The 20369-nt window shown below is 53.1% G+C and overlaps 1 protein-coding gene across 6 annotated transcripts in view; it reads left to right on the top strand.

Annotated features, from left to right (window-relative positions):
• Positions 1-20369, top strand: part of BIN1 (bridging integrator 1) — a 120141-nt gene that overhangs the window by 77798 nt on the left and 21974 nt on the right. For 4 of the 6 annotated variants that reach the window (XM_019480259.2, XM_019480258.2, XM_019480260.2 and 1 more), the window contains 5 exons: positions 2541-2626; positions 3093-3168; positions 4643-4725; positions 12765-12915; positions 17658-17786. In XM_019480259.2, the coding sequence (XP_019335804.1) occupies positions 2541-2626; positions 3093-3168; positions 4643-4725; positions 12765-12915; positions 17658-17786 (525 nt within the window). The remainder of the gene's footprint in view (positions 1-2540; positions 2627-3092; positions 3169-4642; positions 4726-12764; positions 12916-17657; positions 17787-20369) is intronic. The other 2 variants (XM_019480261.2, XM_014599429.3) reach the window with 1 other exon arrangement.

The following is a 20369-nucleotide window of genomic DNA, read 5'->3' as shown; positions in this document are numbered from 1 at the left end:
ACCTCACAAAATGAATTTTCATGTTAAAAAAAAAAAAAAAGGCAAGATCATATATGTGATAAAAATCAGATTTGTGATCAGATCGGGGCGGCTAGCAATGCAGAAATCGGCTAAAAAGATAAATCAGAACCTTTATCAAATGCTCTGCTTTCAGCTTCTCGTTATATCATAATCTCATTAGTCTTCCAAGGTCTCCCAGATAAATACAGTCAGCTATCTTTCATGCAAAAAACAAAAAAACCCCTGAAACAAGCAGCCTTTCAGACCCCTGCTAGCGAGCCGAGGGGAGCGGTCCCTTGCGGGGGTGCGATCAAGCTGCCCGTCACTGTTTTGGCAATGGTGATTTTTTGCAACAAAGAGGAAAACAGCTGAGAACGGCAAATTCCTGCCTCTCCTGAGCGCCGCTGAAATGCTGGCTCCTGTCTGAGCAGCTGCGTCCATCCCTAGCAGAGCTCAGGGTTTCTGCCCCCGTGTCCCAGAAACCAGTGCCCCCCAGGCACCGAGCACCGCATCCGTCTGGTTTCCCGGAGGGTCAGGAGAGCTTAGTGGTTAGCGAGCTAGTCGAGGGACCAGGGTCCTGCTCTCTGCTCTGGCCTTGGGTGTCCCTTGGACCTGGAGGCTGACGTATTGGACTTCACTCGAGCAGCTCACTTTTGGGGGTTAGCAGACAATGACGGGAGTTTCCTCCTTGGAGGATCTGGGTCTCGGCTTCTCATCTGCAATAACACTTGTCTTGAGGAGCATTGCCATGAAGACAGTTTTCAGATATACAGCAACGGGGGCCGTGCGAGTCTCTAAAAGATGCCGATTTCTTTCCTTCTTTCCCCACCGGCTGCATTCGAACCCTGCGTGGGCTGCACCGGCTCCTCCTCGGTGCGCCCGACGACCGAGCCCGTGGCATTTGGGGTTCAGGGCAGCTGTCTCGGAGGCCCCCAGCCCTGCCTAGGAGGAAACTTGCTATGTCCAACCAAAATAAGACCCCCTCGAGCAGAAGCCCTGTAATAACGTGCAGCTGAAAGAGTGGTGTCGAGCTGAAAAGTGAATTGGGCGCCGTTGCCGGGCACATCAAAGGGATTTGCGATAGACACCACGTCGCTGCGTGCACCCCGGGACCCCTCGCTCCCTGTCGCATTTCTAGAGTGAACGCTGCCTCCGATTTTTTGACCTTAGTTTCAGGATGTCGCAGTACTTGTGGGGCTGGCTGCAGTCCCTTCTGGGTTTCTTGAACTGAGGAAGGTGGGGGGTATTTGGTTTTCCTCTGAATTCAGCTGGTTTACTGAAAAATAACAGCAGTTCTTGCTAAATTAGTCCCTATGTAGCCTGACTCCTGGATTAATCCTGATTCAGTCCTAGCTTAGAAGTGAAATGAGACATGTTTAAACATGAATGCCTTTTTCTCTTTTTTTTTTTTTTATCCTTTCTTTCTCTGTGTCTGCCTCTCTTTCTTTCATGGCAAGTGAATTAGAAATAGTCATTCGTGGATAGGTTTTCAGGTCCGTTGGGCCCACGTACCCTCATATCCTCTGGCCTCGAGCGTATGTAACGGTGCGTCTGCCCAAGCAGGGGTTTGCTCGGTTGGGCGGGTCAGTGGCGTGGCCTCGGCTGCTGCACGCGTGGCCTTCAGGAAGGACTCGGTTAATGGGAAGGAAATGACCGCACCTTTGACTCTCCTACGAAATATGAACTTTTACAGGAGAACTTTTACAATCTTTTCTCCTGCGTGTGAAGAAGGGTGCTTGTGCCCGAAAGCTTGCAATTAAAGACTTTTAAATTTTTTTTTGCAAAAATCCAGGTTTAATAAAAGGTATCGCCTCGTCCACGGGTTCCAATACACCTGTCTCCCCCCTGCCCCTGCTCGCCCTAGCGTGGCTCCACGTCGCTTTTGGAGACATGCTGTGTATTGCAGCAGAAGAGCCCAGATGGGAGAGCCTTGCAGCGCTCCTGCTCCGACCCTCATCCCTGCGGGTGCCATTTCCAGCTTGTTCACGCTGGGAATCCACCTGTGCCTTGTGCACCGTGGCAAGGAAGAGGGTGGGACCATTTTCCTTGCAATAGTTTTCATCCTTTTTTTTAAATACGGGGCCTTGAAAAGAGGAGGAACCACACTGGAGCGGGAGGAAACACATCGGTGCCGATTTGCAGCGTGTAGTAGGAGCCGCGGGGCACCCTCAGCCCCTGCAGCGTGCAAAGCTTGCACTGGTATCAAGCCCTTGTTTAGAAATAAAATGAGATTCATCATGTCAGTAGGGTAGGCCCCTTAAAATCTCAACACACCCCTGTTCGGTAGGTGTGAGCACCCTGTTGCAAGGGATTGCCCTGGTTTTAAATGCAGTCCTCTGGACGGCAGCAGACGTGACAGAAGGGCTGTGCACTGGCTGGCCTCGAACCCTGCAGCTCGCAGGCCTCCTGTCCCGTTGTCCCGTCATAGTTTGGTGCTCTTACCTGGCCTCTTAAGAAAGCCAGGGGAACAGAAAATGCCCTGGACCGGCTGGGATCTCGGCTGTGCTGGTATTAACTCTTTCCCCGTCTCCGTGCTTAAGGCTGAAGAAGAGCTGGTAAAAGCTCAGAAGGTGTTTGAGGAGATGAACGTCGATCTGCAGGAGGAGCTGCCTTCACTATGGAATAGGTGGGTGCGGCGGATAGTTTCCTGGGCACGGTTAGCGCAGCCGTCTCGGGACACGGGGCACTCGTGCACCGGCTGCTTCCTTTGCACCCTCCCCGCTCTGCTTGCACGTGCGTGCGACGGGGAGGAAGGAAGCGTCCGGGGGGGAAGCAGGCTTCGGTTACCAGGGCACCTCCTTGCAGCGAGGAAGGCTGCGTCGGTCCACGAGCAGCGCCTCTGCTGTGGGCGGCTGTAGGCAACTTCTCCTTATCCAGCCTCCTACTTTTATTCCTTAACGCATGTGTCCTGTGCAGCAGCTGTCCCAGCCCACGGAGCCATCTGCGGGCTTCCCGAGTCCTCCGTACCTGCCGTTCCAACCGCGCGGGAACGTGATGTCGCCGCGAAGAGTGGGTGGGTGCCAGTGGGAGACACGCATCCGCAGAGCTGTGCGTGTCCATTTTAACTCCTGCTATTTGTCTTCTTTTGGCAGTCGTGTTGGTTTCTATGTCAACACATTCCAGAGTATAGCGGGCCTGGAGGAAAACTTCCACAAAGAAATGAGCAAGGTAAGTTTGCCGGCCCTCGTCGCGCCGTGTCCATCACTCCTCGCACGGCGCCGGGCGGTGAATGCCCCCGCTTCTGTACAGGAGGCCAGGACCGAAAGAGCGAGCCGCCAAGGGCTTTGCAATCGTGATGTGGATGTTTAAACAGTCACGAGGATGCTTTGGGGTTTCGGCGGGTGGCGCCGATGGTAGTGCATCCCCTTGACGTAGCGGCTTCTCTTCTCCACCTGAGACGGACTTTGGGCTGGAGGGTTTAAGCGACTAAAATACACCTAATTCGAGCGGTGGCAGATTTTTGGTAGATTAATCTGTGCACTTGCACAGGAGACATTTGTGGTAGTCCCTGGGAAGGCCCATGGGGCTGAGTCTTTCCTCTAGAGATGCTTTTTAAAAATTTTCATTTATCTTTAAATAACTCGCGAATCCTCCAGGTCCATGAATTATCCACCTGATTTATACGCTCGCCATATACAACCCGCTAATCTTTTATGAGGGGACCGGGGGCTGAAGTGAAAGCAGACACATCTATTATTTTTTTTTCCCCCAGCTGTAGTCCTGGCAACAATACAGCAGCTAAGCAACAAGCAATGTTACGCTCATTAAATCCCCAGCAGTAAGTACTTGCAGTCAGGAGATCATGGACAGGGTCAAAACATCAGCGTTGAGTCCCGCTAACACTTAGGAGGACTCTTGCAAAACCAGCCGTCTGCAGTAATGACGTATACTCCCACACTTTGGTGGGTAGTGGGTCTGGTTTTCATGGATGCTGTAGCTTTTTACAAGGGAAAACGTGCAGACCTCTGCATTTGGAGTGAATCCCCTTATGTCATATGTTTCATATTTCTCTTTCCTAGATTTTTTTTTGTCTTTGGTATGATTGAAGATAGCTGTATGAAACCAGGACCTTTTTGTTTGAAAAGTCATCTGCTTCTCATTAGGGCTATAACATCATGTTCGTGGCTGCAGCAGCGGGCGCAATGCCACCGACACGGAGTCGTAGCCCTTAGTGCCGGTGGTGCGTTTGGCTCATCCTTTTGTTTGCGACGCAGCCTTTTCACAATAGCAACCGCTGGGGAGGACGCCGAGGAGCGTCATGGTGTTAGTTGGAAATGAGCAACCAAACACCTCCTCGGGATCGCTGAACTGGTGTCTTTGGGTTTCCGAGACTGCAAGCGAGGGAGGAGGGAAGCAGGGACTGGAAAAGTCCTCAGCAGGGTCATCTACAAAGATGCTCGGTGTTGCCTTGCGGTGTCATTGGCTCTACATTTTTTTGGACTCTTTATGGACGGATGATTTTTTTTTGCTTGTATTATATTCTTGCTATAACAGTAGAGCCAAAGGGGAGCTGGAATGAATGGGAGCCCAGTTTCGCCAGCCTAATGCATGTGTCTGTGTCGTGAAGCTGGGCCGGCACTGCTGCTAGCCTCCCCCAGGCTCTGCCTGTTTGTTAGCATCTCTCTCTCTCTCATTTCTGCAGTTGAACCAAAACCTCCATGATGTCCTGCTGAGTCTAGACAAGCAGTGCTCCAGCAATGCCTTCCCTATCAAAGCTCAGCCAAGGTTAGTAGTCCTTGGAGGGGGGCCTTTCCTCTGCAGGGAGCAGAGGGACGGGGAGGTGGGAATGTATCCGTCATGGGTAACAACAAAGTGATTTTTTTCCCCCTCTTTCATACTGCTGTCACTTAGCATGCAAACATATTTAATGGCTCCGCCATTTATCCCACCAGCCTGAGGCGCAGCGTCGACTATCGTTTTGGATCGGGTCCCTCAATGGGACAAGCCCACTTCTAGGTCGCGGGTCTCACCCTTGTGAAAGTGCATTGAAGAGTGAATCTTCCCTGAACCCACGATACAAGAGCCCCTCACCCTGTCTCCCCCCGGTCTGCAACCCCAGGTTACCAGACCCAAATCTCCAGTTTGGAGGCTCTTGTGCACTACACGTGCAAATGCTGCGGGGGTGGCTGGAGTCTGACCTTGCTCCCCACGCTTGTCAGAATCCAGTTATATCCCCGTAGCCTTTGCAGAGGGCTAGCGTCCACAGCAGCTCTCTTTCTCAGCAGTCAACCCTTCACTGGTTAACTGCAAATCTGCACGGCCTCTAGCTCTTCCAGTCCGGAGGGAGGGAGAGCTCGGGCTCTGGATGAAGCTGTGCCTGGCCCCCGTCCATATGCGTGAGTGATGAAGCAAGGCAGATGCTGGCTCCCAGCTGCTGCCGGTCCCACGTGCTGGGTGAGCAGTAATGCAGCGTGCATCCAAGTCAGTACATTGATGGATCACAGGGGGAATTTAAGGCGAGGTAAGAGAGATCTTCAGTCCGGGGCACTGACTTAGGAAAGCGGTTGAAAGGTTAGATCATTTGTGGGTGGACTCTTTTTAATCCCCCTCCGAATATAACCCTTTGTGGTAAGCATATGTGTGCACTCGTATGTGCATGCACATACACACACACACACACACACACACACACACACACACTTCCAGAGGATTTACCAAAGTCACCCACTTTAAAGAGGATCCTGTTAGGTAAAAGTTACCTTCCAATTCTGGATGCACGGGCACAAGTTTCCATCAAGCCTCAGACCAGGAAAAGTTTCCAGTGGAAACCACGATTCCCTCCTTTCACTTCCTAGCCAACAACTTTCCCTATAACATCTGGAGCCCAAGCACTGCGCTAGTGAATGAGAAGCTGAAGCTGGTTATTCTGGCTTCTGCCAAACGATGATCTAACACAATAGGGCCCCAACCAGGCATTTCCTAACACAGGGTAGATAGGACCTTTGCTATATAGAGAGCGGCTCTTTCATGCGTCTCTGCCCCTCTAAAAAGAGCGCCTGTTCCCTGATCCACAGCAGCGATCGTGAGAGGTGCTTTGAGGCAGGAGCTGGCTCAGAAAGGTAGAGTCCACGATTGTCCACGGAGCCCAATGACTTGCAAAACCTCACTTGCCTCCTGGCTTTTTGGGGGGGTTTCTGGCACGCTGGTTTTTTCTAGCTGGTTACAGCAATCAGGCGAGTTCCCTGTTACCTATGGGCACCGGGGTGACATCCTGGTCCCACTGCCGTCAAGGGGACTTCGGTGAGGCCATGGTTTCATTCCAGGTGCGTGTCCCCTGTCTCCTGGCAGCCATCCCCATCATGCCAAGACCCCTGGAAATGGGGTCATACAGCACAGTCATGAATGCAAGAGCTCTGGTGCCTTCAGCAACGTGCCCAGCGCTGGTTTATTGAGGGAGCCAGCCCCTCCTAACGCTGCCCAGGTGAAACTCTCCCGGAGAGTCAATCCATGGGGGACGGGGAGGAGGAAGAAGCAGGAAGGACGAAAGCTGCGGCCAATTCCCTCCTGCAAAGCTTTGGTCCAGCTGTTCACCGTAGCAACAACTCAGCAGAGGTTTTATTTATCGTTGTTACGGCTTACCATTTCTGGCCAGCTGTGAGGCCCAGCTCCCTCATAAAAAGTGCTTCCAAGACGATCAAATCCTCGTTGTCCCAAACCCAGCTCGCATCAGCTTCCTCTTCCAGCGCGAGCCCTCCAGACTCTCCCAGCTGCAGCTCGGCGCGCTGGGCCTGGCAGGGAGACCACCTGTCCACCTGTAGAAAGGAGAAAACGCCATGCACGTAGGAACTCGCTGCCTTGCTTCATCACCCGTCTCCATGGACCTGTTCCACGTAGGCGCTCTGGAAGAAGCTGGTTTGCATCAGACATCTGACATGACGAGAGATGTTTCCATCTCTCCTCCCCGTCTTGCCTGAATGTGTGAAGTGGGAGATGCCTTTTGCTCCCTGGGGGGCAGGGGTTTGCTGTGCTCTGGCAGGAAACACCCCTTGCCTTTCTCATTGCACATCGGCGCCTGCAATTAGAGCAGATGCTTCCCCTCATTCATGCACGCTGGGAAAGGGTGGGGGTGTGGATACAATGAAAGGAAATGGGTCTGGAGGGAAGAAAAGAGTCACCCCGCTGCATCCCTGCGCTGTCCTTTTGGAAGGGCCACAGAGACCGGTCATCTGCGGGGAGCAGCTCACTCCTGCTTATAGCACCATGTGCTTGATGGCATGGACAAAGCGGGGAGCTGGTCTTCTGGGCGATGGATGTGGGCACGCTTTTCTCAATGCAGGTATATAGCGGAGAGAGCGGGGCTCTAATCCCAGTCGACCACCACCTCGCTGTACAACCACCAATTTGGTTCAGGTGTCGAATGAGGGGGGTTTTTTTGCAGTCTGCAAATTGCTGTGCCCTGATGTATTGCAGCATTCAAGGTAAAACTCATGCCACATACCTCATAAAAAGCACCCTGCCCAGAGAGCGTGATCCTGCCATCTGTGCCCTCGCGCGCAGAGCAGACCCCTTTGTGAACGAAGGGGGTAGAGAAAGGCTGAGCTTTCCGTCACCGATTACAACGAGGCGTGGAATTAGCTTTACTTTTCCTCCCCGGGCCATCCAGTAATGGAAATCATTTGTGTGCCATCCTCAACAGAAAGAAAGCTAAGCTGTTCTCGAGGCTGAGGAAAAAGATGAGCAGGTACCAGTGCGGAGAGCGGTGTTTTGAGACGTGTCTGGTTAGAGTGTCCTAACCGCCTGGCGTGTGGTAGCGCGGTGCCTGGAGTGGTTCCTCGCATGATGCCATGTGCTTCTCGTCCCTTGGAGTTGGTTGCGTCGCCGTGTGTCTGGAGATGCGTGTGAATTAACCACTTGCGTTTCTTGTTTGGACCCTTGCTCCCTTTCCCGACCAAGCAGGCGCATTCAAAACCTTGGGCTCTGTGTGCGTTCAGGTGCAACTAAGGTTAGGAACAGACATTGCATTTGTCCCAGGACAAGTTGTGCTTGTGTTTGTTCTGGTGCAGAAATGTCCCGGGATTGGCATGTGCATGCATCACCCTTCCAGGCGGGATTTAGCGGGTGGCCGAATGCAGTGCCACGTTTTCTGCCGTTGATTCAGTAATTGGGCCTGAGGACAACCGTTCAGGTGAACTTCGCAGTGTCCCGAGACAAACTGCTAGCACTTATCCTGTGACTCTTTCTAGGGTTTGTCCCATCGCCACGGGCATGGATGTCCAAGCGATTGCACTTTGCCCCGGGATAAAATGGCTTCTCCTGGGACACATGCAACGTCTGTTTGTAGCCTAAATGTGCAATGCAAACTGGACTATTAACACCATTGCCGGTGTCTGTACGGAGGCTGGCCGGACCTCCAGGAGCTCCGATGCACATCGTACCTGCAGGAGCTCTGGGAGACTCCCGAAAAATGCATGAAAGCAGACTGGAGCTGAGTGCACAGGGGCACTGGAGCAGATGGAGGAGCATTTCCTAGCTCCGCTTTCCTGGGAATTTCTCTAGCCTTTCCCTTCAGGTGGTAACATTGCAGCAGCCCTGCCAAGGTCAGCAAGGAGACCTGTAACATCTCAGCCGGTCGAGTTCAAGCTACCAGGTCACCTTGCTATGTTTTGAGCCTGTCTGGATGTTACAGCCTTTAAAGTACCAGAGTCTTGACTGCACCAGGGCAGCGTTAGTGCGATGCTGGAAATACGTGAGCGCTGGCATGAAGGGGGAGGTTGCATCGAGACGGGGCTGTTCTGCCCTTGATCCAGTCCTCACCATTAATACTCATGTTATAGTTTGGTTGCCTGTCTGGATGGGTTTGTGCAGCCTCCCATAACATTCCCCTGAGATCCAGGTAATTTAGTGCTGAAGAATGAATTACTCGTGGCTGAAAGCCCCCATTTGAGCCTGCACCCCCCCCAAGCTGAGATTTGGAGTCGTATTTAATGTAGGATTTTGCAGGATGGGGGCTAGGCTGCCTTAGCTTGTGGGAAACAAATGGGGGACAGTGCAGTGACACCCTGGCACAGGTGCTGGGAGATGTTAGTGCAATGCACTGTGGCTGGGGGCTGCAGGGACTTCAAAATCTCGTAGGACCGTGAGATCCCTCCCCACCACACTGTTAATCTAATTGCACTAGATCAAGCCCCTAGTTCAGAAAAACAAAGGCAAGTTGCCCCCAAGCTTGGCCACGTCCCCACTGTCGCAGCGGAGGAGAGCAGGAGGAAGGCATGGTGCAGGTGCCCCTGTAAAGCGTGACTGAGGAGCCCTTTAGGTGAGCAGGGAAGTCTCCTTTCTCTTCTCAGCTTCCAAACGGGGCACCCACCTACTTCCTCCATCAGCACCGGGGCACGCAATTCAGAGGCCTGTTTTGTTCAGGGAGGGTCTTGGAAAGGCTTCCTGGACCGTGCACGCTACCTCGGGCAGCCTGTGCACCGCAGAGTCCCACAAGCGGGCTGACTCGGTGGCTGTCGGACAAGATTTAATGAGCATTGCATCTAATGCAGTAAACGTTGGACTAAAAATGCCATCCTGGGTGTTTGGAAAAAGCCCAGGCTCAGTCAAAATTAGCGCTGGCATTTTCCTACTGGAGCAGCCAAGGCAGACATGAAAGCTGAAGCTGGCTGTGAATAGCAGTGACCTTGGTAGGAGGCCTGGCAGGAGCTGTGGAGGGAATTGGGGGAGATGTCAAGGCGTGGGAGGTGGGACGTATCACCTCCAGGCCTGGTAGCAAACTGCAGTCCGAGGCAGTTCGGTGGTCCCCGGAGGGACAGGTGTTTGCACCCCAGCTGGTGGCCATGTCGCCGAATCGGTGATTCGCGTCACCTGAATGTCTCTGGTCCCTCTTGGCGCCTGGTTTGGGAGCTGGGCGCAGCCCCTGGGCAGTGCAGGCTCTGACTTGCAGCGGGAGCTGGGTAAGGCGAGAAGAGCTGTCTTCAGGCAAACGACCCCCCTTGCACCCACGGGCGTGCTTGTCATGCCGGGGAGCTGAAACGGGACTTCCTTGCTCTGCTCCTTCCTAGCACAACCTAGGAGAGGAGTTTGTCCCAAGATGTGGGCCAGGTAGACCCATGGTGCTCCGGGGCCAAATGTGTCTCCAGGGATTGTGCTTGTAATAGGAGGAGCAAGGTACAAGAAGGGGTGCGGTGCTGTATGTCTGACCTGTGTTTGCACAGGGATCGTTTCCCTTCCCTTTCTGAACATGGAGCATTACTCATTCATACCCCTCAGGGTCTGGCTTGTAATTTAACCCTCTGCCTGCTTCTCTCTCCAGCATGGAAATATCCAGTATAGCAGCCCAATTGGGCTTTACGGGTATTCCTGGGTTTCTGCATTCGCCCTTGGACGTCTGCTTAGCATTGCTATCCACATCCAAAGGGCTAGGTCAGTGACTCGAACCTTTCCGTCATTTGCGGACCCCTCAAAAATTTCCAGTGGAGGTGCAGACCCCTTGCGAATGGTAAGGGTGGGTATATTCACAGACTTTTGATTGATCATTGCCCTCTTTCACGGACTGCAGGGGACCATGGACCACCCATCTAGGTGAAGCCCTGAGTGTTTGGGCCCATTAGAACTGAACTAAGGAAACGTTTCTCCTGTAGCAACGAGGCGTTGCTTAATTAGACCCCTGCAAGCATCCTTGTATCCCCAGGGGTAGGGAATAGCAGTGTCCATTGGATCCCAAATTTCTCCCCGCAGTTCAGGTTTCATACCTGCGTTTCTGAGGCAGTTAGATTAAGCCCTCAGAGTCGCTGGGTTGTCCTCAGTGGGGATGCTCTGGCCGCATTGCTGGGAAGGAGGTGAGGGACTGGGATGGGATGGGATGGGAGGTGCGGGGAGGGTCTGGAGGGGAAGAGAGCCAGGCCTATTCCCTTCTCCCTGCCCCCAGGAATGAAGTTCAGAGCGGCGGGGCGGGGAGCGATGCTGTCCTGCTTGCTGCTGACAAGGCAGGTTACTAACTGGCTTGCTGCACACCAGTTGCATGGAAGCTGCTGTTCCCTGGTGACTCCCATGTAGAGCCTCTTCCTTTCCCACGCCACCTCGGTTAGCCGCCGGCGTCTCCTCAGGGTGTCCCAGATCCTTTGCAGACCAGCTGCACAGCAGTCGCTCGTGAGGCATCTAAGGAGGACCCAGTCCGGTGAGCAAACCGAGTCCAACGGAAGTGCCAGGGTGCCCTTGACCACCCCGGTGTCTTCCAGTCTCCCCCAAATTCATGCAACCTCCAGGCTGAGAGCTGCTGCTGGGAGGTTTCTTGCATCTTGTTGTTGTGCTGCCGCCCCGGCACCGCTGGAAACTTCTGATGTGCATGAGACTGCGGAGACCGACGGCTTCTCGAGAGGCAGCTCTGCGCGCAGGGGTGTGGGGAACGGGAGATCGAGGCTGGAATTGGGCTAGGGTCAGGTGCTTGTCTGAATTCAAATGCCTGTGACCCCTGCTTCAGTCTGGCTCCGAGATCTCCGCTGGCAGGAGAGCCAAAATGCCGGCGTGGGAACACGGAGCGGCAGAGTTCGGACCTCTTTCAACCGCGTACGAATACAGGGCAGGTTGCATGTATGTGAAGAGGAAGAAACTCCTCCAGAGGAGCAAGTCCTGGGTATCATCAGGACCAGCTGATCCACGCTGTGCATCGTGCTGAGGAGGATGTTGCTTTATGGCCTGGGCAGGGGTCTTCGGGGTATAGTTTTATATGGCAGCAAAGCGGTCGTCCCCCCGCAGTCCTGCCCGAGGACAGGGTCTTCATGGTGCCAGATATGAGCTTCATATAAACTTTCACCTCTTGTATAAGAAGGGCTGGTAATGTTGCCTATTAGTCAGGTTGGCTAGAACTTCTCGTTACAAGCCCTTTTAATCAGTTGCTTATAATTTTGGACCACTTCGGCCAAAATTAAAAAAAAGAAAAGAAATCGGGCTGAGGCAGACAGTGGCCTGGAGAATTTGAGCTCAAATGGAAATGAACCCTTTCCAAGTACGAGGCAGGAAAGCGTGCATCATTTTGCCCCTGTTAAAAGTCATCACCTGCTCTAGGAGAAGCTCTAACAAGCCATATTCTAGAGATGCAGAGGGCTTGAAATTTGGCAGAGGATTGCCAGTTTGTGCCTTTTAACATGCTTAATAAAATCTGGCCAAGCTACAAGCGTTTTGCAGGGGGGGCGGAAACATCCAGGTTGCACATCATCATGCTTAGTGGAGCCAAGAGGGAAAAGGGGAATTGGGAGCCAGTGGGTGAAGCAGGGGGGATATCGTTAACCCCTGCTAACATATGCATCCCCAACCTTTCTATTGCTGGTCCACTTGGAAGATACCCAGTCAATGCTATCAGCTTCTGCAACTGGTTGGTATTAAAGCCCCGTGCAGCAGCTCTGCAGGCCCCCCTGCCAGCGGATGGTCCATGAGGGATCGGTGCCAAAGAAGTCCTGGGCTTTTCAGTTAGTTTTGTGTGTGCAGTTTCCTAGATATTTTTTAGCCATGTTAAAAGAACATTAGTTTGCAACGTCGCGGCGACTGGCAGAGTTTGGGCCTCCTGCATGGCGGCATAGAGATAGGCCTGCCTTAAATGCACCCACGAGCATACAAACCTGCGCTGTCAACACCAGCCCGGGTGCGTTAGGACAAGGCACTGGGCTGTGAGTGATTCGGCAAGCGTCTAAGCCTCAGCTGATTTTTGGCTTTGCATCTCTGATCCCGTGTCTGGGCAGTGAATAGAGAGGGCATTGAAACCGGCTTGTCCGGGTAAATCTGTCTGACCAGCCCCCAGCTCAGACTCTCCTGTCCTTTCTTTCCTCCAGCGACAGTGCCCCTGCAAAAGCAAACAAAAGCCCTTCGCCTCCACCGGACGGGTCCCCGATCACCAGCCCCGAGACCAAGACTGTCAACCACGAGCCGGAGCCGTCCTCCTTGGAGACGCCTGGGGCAGGCATCCCAAAGTCGCCATCTCAGGTAGTATCCTCGGGGGCTAAACTTGGCCCGGCGGTGCGACTCTGCTGCCGTGGGCTCGGTGGTCGCAAAAAGACACCCCTTTCCTAGTCGGGTCTCGTGTTGCTGCCGAGAGCACGAACACGAGAGGCGGTCTGCTTTCCATCCGGTGCAATGGGCCAGACCCCTGCAGGGGCAGGCGCTCTGCTCCTGGTTATATTCTCCGTTGTAGGGACAATGCTAAGCGTCCCTAAAAATACCTTTTCACTTGAGTAACACACATACCTCGTACAGAAGCACGTACTTCGTGTTGTCTAACCAGGAGTGTAGGGCCTGTCTGAAAGGGTGAGTTATAAGACAAGACATGACATTTGTCACAACGCATAACGAACCGGGAGAACTCCTCGTCAGAGGATACCACCGCAGTCGATTGTTTCTCAGGGCCAAAGAGGGAGCCAGCGCTGACATGGATGCAGAAACCATTCACAATGACATGAGTTGGGATTTTAAAAATAACAAAGGCAAACCCTTGCACTTCCACAAATAAGGCATCTCTATTAACCCCGGCCTGTTATGGGGAAACTCGTCCTGTCCACTGAAACGTCCGAGACTGCCCAGTCTTGGAGACAAAATCCAGGACGAGATGCACCATGGGTCTGATCTTATTTAAGTAGAAATGCAACTAAGGGCTTATCTTAAAGTCCCTGCACTTTAATGAACTGCAGCACAACGCTCACATACTGAGCTAATTTAAGCGGATGCTTTTTTATTCATTAGCCCTTTCTTCGTGTGTGAATTGCCAAGTGGCAGTCCAGTACCCACGGCCGTACACGGCATCACTGATAGGAGACTTTTTGAGGTGGGGAGCATGCAGAGTACATTCATGTCTGGAGCAAGTCCTGGGATTTTGTTGGTGGTTGCACTGGGGATGAGCATCCCAAACAGAAGGAGAGGAAACATCCAGTCACGTCTAAGCCCAGGTGGATGCAGACTGGGCCTTTCCCAGCCTTTAAGTGAAGCGGCGTGCTCTGGCCACAGTTTGGCTCTGTACCTCATTCTGCTTTGCACAAAATTGTTGTCCTTGGTAGGAAGTGGGGATGGCAGGGACTTGTGAAAGGGTCTGTCTGAGAGATGAACGTGCCTGGCAGCACTCTTCATTGCTCATACTCTACTGTTGCTAGTGTTGCAGTTGGTTTCTTTTACTTGCAGTGACCTATTCCCTCTTGCCACCACGTCCATCCATATGTATAACTGCCGGCCAGAGATTCAGCCACGGTCCCTGGACTGCGTGTGACCTCAGTGGCATCCACCTTGAAGGGGATGTGAAATCTGATGGCTCTGGGCTTGCACGCTTTGGGGAAAGCATAGCTGGAGATAGGGTAGGATGAGAGAGATCTTCAAGCAAAACCAGTGCCTTTGGCTGTGGTGAATGCCTTGGCTGGGGGTAGCGAATGGTTGCAGCCCTGAATCATTAATATGATATGTATAAATGGGGAGAGTTGCATTGAGCATGTGCTTGCTGGATGCCAGCATCCAGAAAGTGCTCCTCCTGGGACAGGACGATGGTTGCTCCTCTACGGCCATTGCTGTGGAGCATCTACCCATGGGGATCGCAGGACCCTGGGTGCACTAGTCGCCAGACGGACTTGGGACATGGTGGCAGAGGGGGGGCCTGTGCCAACCTCAGGAAGTGACTAGTTTCCAGGGCAGGTGGGTTCCCAGCCCTCCATCCTGGGCTCGCCCTCCTGCCCAGCTGCTGCGGGTCACTCGGGCAGCATTGACTTCAGCTCGTGCCTGAACTTCAGCGTGGGGCCGGGGGGAGAGAGGGGCTGAGCACGGATGCAGGCTTTACAGCTCATGCTCATTGTGGAGTAACCGCCTCCATGCTCTCTGCTCGCCCCGCAAGCCCACGCTCTACCCGGCCGTCTCTGACTGGGGATCCTCATTCACAGAAATCATAGAAAATGAGGCTGGAAGGGACCTCAGGAGGTCACATCGAGTCCAACCCCCTGCTCCAAGCAGGACCAGCCCCAACTACATCATCCCAGCCAAGCCTTCGTCCAGCTGGGTTCCCGCTGCCCTTCCTCCAGCTGTTCGCCTCGAAAGTGCGTTGTCTGCAATCTCGAGTCCTGCTGTTGCAAGGTTTGCTCAGCTGCTGTGCAAACCCGTCCTGCTGAGGCAGACGTTTTCCACTCCTCCTTCCCTTTCCCTTGAATAGCACGTATTATCCTTCCTCTCGCCACGCTGTGGGCGTTTGCTCGCTCGCTCGCGGGCTGACGTGGGCAAATCAGACCCCGCTAAGCAAGCAGGCTATTGAGGCAGTCCTGGCCGTGACTTCTGCCAGCGGGAGCCAAGACCCAGCCCGAAGTGAAATGTGCAGCTAATGCTGCCACCTGCGGGCACTTATTTTCCATTGCATGCCTAGTCGGAGTCGGTTAACGTGACCTTCTCCGCTGGTGCATCAAGCCTGAGAAGCGGGGCTGGATCTGGGAAGATGGATGGTAATGAAAGGTTTTGCAAGCACCCGGCAGGTGGGAGGACACACAAGTGGGCTCGGTCTTCTCCTGTCCCCAGATCTAACCAGGGGTCAAAACCTGGAGCACGTAACCACACAGCACAAAACTACTTGGTCACTTAATACTGAACTGCTCGTAACGCTGTATAAGAGGTGAACATGGACAGTGTCAGCTTGTACCTGTAGGCAAGTGACTCAGTCTGGGGTGCAGAGTGCCAGGAAAGAAAGCATCAAGCACTAGAAATGCTCTGCTTAGCTCTTCGCTCCATCCCAGCAGGCCGATGCTAATAGTAAGACTCCTATGGGAATATTTTGTGCAAAAGGTGTGGGGTAAAAATGGAGACTCATCCCACCAAGGTCTCAACTAGTTGCCGTTCCCATGCACCAGCTGTTTTGCTCCCGATTTTGTTCTTTCTTTTGAAAAGTTGCCTCCTCCCATTCTGGGACTGCAGCGTGCTTCCACCCTGGATAATTAGTCCATGGTGATGACCTGGTCTTCATAAACCGTGAGCCTTCAGGGGCCAGAATTGTGCTCTCGGTTACACCACTGACGCCGCTGCAGTCAACGGAGCCACAGTGACTGTTTTGTTGCAATGACCGAGTGCGCTGCAGGATCTGCAGGAATGGGTCGGTGCAATTTTAGGCAGCTGAATCTCTTCTCCAGCCATGTGCATTTTGAGCAAGGTTTTATCCCTGTACCCCCAGAGTAGCAGAAACTGGTGATGCAGTTTTGGCTGGAACCAGAAGCCGGGCTGGGGGGTATTTAATTTCCTTGCAGAGTCCTAAGTGCTTTCTTTCCATTCGTTGTTGGGACACAGCGGTAGGGTTACATGCAGGTAAAGTGCAGTGTGGATGAGTACGACTTGCTGGGACAGCTGCTAACAATTTCCGCCAGCCACGCAAATGCCTAGGAGGACAAGAGGGGCAGACTTCAAAAGGGTCTGCTTTGGTTTGGGATTCACAGCCCCCGGTGTCTGCACCGATTGCTTCACTCTTCCGAGATGACACTTTCCCAGGAGGCTTCTGCAATCGGCATCTGGTTGGGGATAATGCCAGAGAGGCTTTCTGGGCACTTCTGCTTCTAGAGCCACCTGAAAACTGGAAGTGAAAATGCCACTTTCGTTATTACGTACAGCCTCTGCAAGGGTCTCCAGCCAGCTGCACCTCGGGAGACACGTGTCTGAAATCTGGCTGGCGTCTTGGCCACGGCTGGCTGGATTCGCAGTTTAGAAAGCCGGCATTGCCAGTTGCTAGCTCAGCAAAGTGCATGCCGATGCAGCATGGGGAGGGGATGCGGTCTAGCGGAGTGAGCACAGGCCTGAGAGCCAGGAATGACCCTGGGCCTGATGCTGATATGGCATACGGCCTTTGTCAGTCTACCTCGGGACCCTCAGTCTGAGGGGAATAACGATGACCCATTTTCCTAGGCGAGAGGGATCCCTGCAACCCAGGGAAATGCCAAACTGGGTTGCATGTCCCTAGTGAGCGTTCCCCCAGCGCCTAGCAATGACTCCAGGTCTCTCGCAGTGAAGAAGGTGTTAGCATATGGGATCCACGCAGCTGAAACCCTCAGCCTCGTTCCCTGGATGTATGCGAGGGAAACTCTGATTGCAGCGGTGTCCCTAGTCTTGCACGCTGATGAAACGGAGAGCAGAATCAGGCCCGCAGTTATCGCTTCCCATGTAGTTTGATGGCTCTGAGCCCTGTCCACGTTCCTCGCCCAAGGGGCCCCCTCTGATCTCACTTGTGCTGGAGTAAATCCACTGACACCCACAGACTGGAGCAGTGTCCTCGAGGTCAGAATCTGGCCTGCTGGCCATCCAGGATCGGCTCTGGGGTCCAGCCCTGCCCCCAGGGGCCTACATCATCCAGGTAGGTATTGGGCCAGGTGGCAAATGCACTGGATTTCTCTCCCAAGCTGTGCCAGGTAACCGATCTGTGCCTCCCGGCGGTTTTTCTGGAAGGTTGCACATGTCCTAATTACGTATGCATGCCCAGTTGATGCATATTAATTGTGTTACGCTTCTCCTCTGCAGAGGGAGCCCGGCCCACGGCTGAAGTGTAACTAATGATGCCGAACCTTCTTGGAGGCGTGTGATTGTTTTCCCTCCCTCCCTCCCCTCCAGGTTTATTTATTCGCCCCTTCCCCGTGTCCCTCACCCCTTGGTTTTATTTTGCTAACCTGGTTCCTGTCTCTGGTTTTTCTGGGTGTCGCCATGTGTGCTGTCGCCGTGTGCTCGCTTGCATGCAGTTGAGGAAAGGTCCTCCCGTGCCGCCACCTCCAAAACTCACCCCGTCCAAGGAGATCAAGCAGGAGAACATCATCAGTCTGTTTGATGACAATTTTGTCCCTGAGATAAGTGTGACCACCCCCTCGCAGGTCAGCCGCTACGCCCTGCCTTATCTCCGTCTGTCTGCCTCTCACCTCCTTGCTGCCTCCTTCTCCGTTAGAGGTGTCACGCCAAGAAACCTGGTCAGGAGGGCAGGGCAGGGCACGGGGGGATGCAGCCCTGAGATTGCAGCACTGGTCTTTTGGTCTTGGCTGGTCCCAGAGTCCTCCTAATTCATCCTCACCAGACTGTGATAAAAAAAGCCATTGGATATCCATGAATTAGGGTTATTCCAAGCTAAGGCTTGCTGATCTCCAGAGGCTGAAAGGCTCTGCAGCGCCTTTGCAATCAGCAGGATTTGCATCAAGCAAACGGGCCAAAGAGTGGGTGGGCCAAGTTCCCCAGACACTCCTGGGCAGGGTTGCCTCCAGTTTGGATGCCTTCAAGCCCTATTTCTCCTGTCATCCGGGAGTGCGTCACTGATGTTAGTTCAGTGGATTTGCTTCTCGGAGCAGCGAGGACTCGGTATTCTCCAATTCTTTGTCCTCCTCCGGCTGGCTGCTTTTGCTAGCAAGCAGCTCCATTTAAAAGGGTTAGTTTTCTTCCAATGTCTCCGGAGTCCTGAAAGTCGGACGCAGCCACGAAGGGATGACGTCCCTCTTCCCTCCCATGTTAATAGTTTGCTGCTGGAGCTAGGAACGGGGTGCAGAGGGAATGATTTAATGTCCAGCCTATCTGGGTAACCCCTAGGCAGGAAAGAGCCTGACCAGTTTTCTGGCTGCATCATAAGACTCATTTTTCTTTTGTTTAATTGTTTTGAATGATCCCTTTGAACAAGTGACACCTCTAACAAGGCTCGGTGCAACTCGCTTCCCCTTTCTTCCATCTGTAACTCAGACCAGTGACCTGTGGCTTCCTACCTCCCACCCGGCTGCGGAGAAAGGGTCCTTCCCATTTCATGCAGATGGCAAGGATTGGAGCAGGTTTATCAAAGGGAGAGCTGACTTAGACTGCAAAGATGCATGTGGCAAAGAAAAAAAGCCCGGATGGTCTTAGATTAGAAGTAGTCTGCAGAGGATAATTGCTTTGTATTTTTAGTTCTAGTAATTGGGTGCAGATATGAGCCTAACGATGGGTATTTATGCCCATAAGCTCATTTTTCCAACTATTTGAGTTGGTCTACTAAAAGATATCAGATTTACCCAAAGGACTGTGTCTGCCAGCTCTGAAGCCACGTTTCTAGGCTCATAGCTAACCCTAGAGCAGTACAAACCCAAAGGGATATGGGAAAGTTGTTCCTTTGGTGTCAGGGTTCAAGCTTCACCACCTGGGCTGAGCAGCAGCGGTGAGAGCTGGGTAGTTAGCAGAGCCTTGGAAGTGCATGCAGCTCTCCACACAGGCAAGGTCCTTGCTACAAGGAGATTAAAGAAATGCAGCTGTGACAGGTGTGTTCGTGGAGACGGTGCGTGCAAGTGTGAGGACCTTGTTTTATCGGGAGATCCCCAAATTGCTGAGGCACTTCCAGGAGAAAGGGGGGATTGCAGAACGGTAAGAAATGAGGGGCAGGAGGGAAGAGAAGAGAGCCCATGCAAGACAGAGCTTTGTAGAGCAGGGAAAAGGGAGCACTTAGCCAAGGACTTTGGAGGACACCGGCAGCATCTCGGAGCAGTCGATGGTACCGAACGGTCCTCCGGCTCCAGTTGGATTCACCTCTGGACAGCCAAACGTGTGCTCTGTGTGGGCGTGTGCGACCAAGCAAGCCACAGGTCACTGGGCGATGTCTGTCCTCCCCGTGTAGGTTGTAGCATGTGTTTCTAAGTGACCGCCATGTCTGCTCCATCGTTGGTCTCATGTGTTTGTGTGAATGCTTACCTGTAACCAGAGACTCCAGTCCGCATCTGCTCAGTGCACGTGGCCCAGGACGGATCTGCTGCGCCATCCCCCTGGACGTGATCTCTGAGGGATAATCTGGCTTCTCCACTGGAGCACCTGGTGGCTGTTGCTGTTTGGTGCCTTCTCCAAGGCCATATTAGTTTGATACTGGAGTTTGAGTAAGCTAATGAACTGGGGGAGAGAGGCAAAGGGTGCAGATCTGATGCAGGTATACGTGCACATAACTCTTGAACAGCAGGTAAGATGCCGGTGGTATAGCTGGCGCTTTCTATCTTGGTGCACTAAGGGAAGGCGTAAAGTCTGGGATCTGGAAGCTTGTTAAAGACTTTACTGGAGAAACATTACGGGAATACAGCGGGCTTTAGACGCTGAGGACTCGGGTTCATGCTTGTCACTTGGGCTTCAAGGGCTAGAAGTCTGCAGCTCCTTTCCCTGTTTCAGCTGACTAAACTCATTCCTGTGGGTGTTAAACAACACAAAAGAAGGTAAAAAATGGGCAGAAGTTACACCGAGGTGGAACATGATGGGAACGTGGATCTTGTGTGCGGTCCTCTTTCCATAGGTCTGTGGATCGCTGTGTTGGTTTTGCCGCGCTGTTAAATGTCGTGGCCTTCTTCACCAGTGAATGTGATGTGAAGCTTGTCTCTAGATAACCTGGTGTGTGTTAGGAAATCCCAGGAGTCGTTTCAGTATTGGACCTTGGTGGAATTGGGGAAGGAAAACGGAGCACAAACCGTGGG

This window comes from Alligator mississippiensis, chromosome 4 (assembly GCF_030867095.1).
Source record: "Alligator mississippiensis isolate rAllMis1 chromosome 4, rAllMis1, whole genome shotgun sequence".
Taxonomy (NCBI): Eukaryota; Metazoa; Chordata; order Crocodylia; family Alligatoridae; genus Alligator; species Alligator mississippiensis.
Note: the sequence above shows the minus strand (reverse complement) of the source record. Positions and strands in the feature narration are given on the sequence as shown.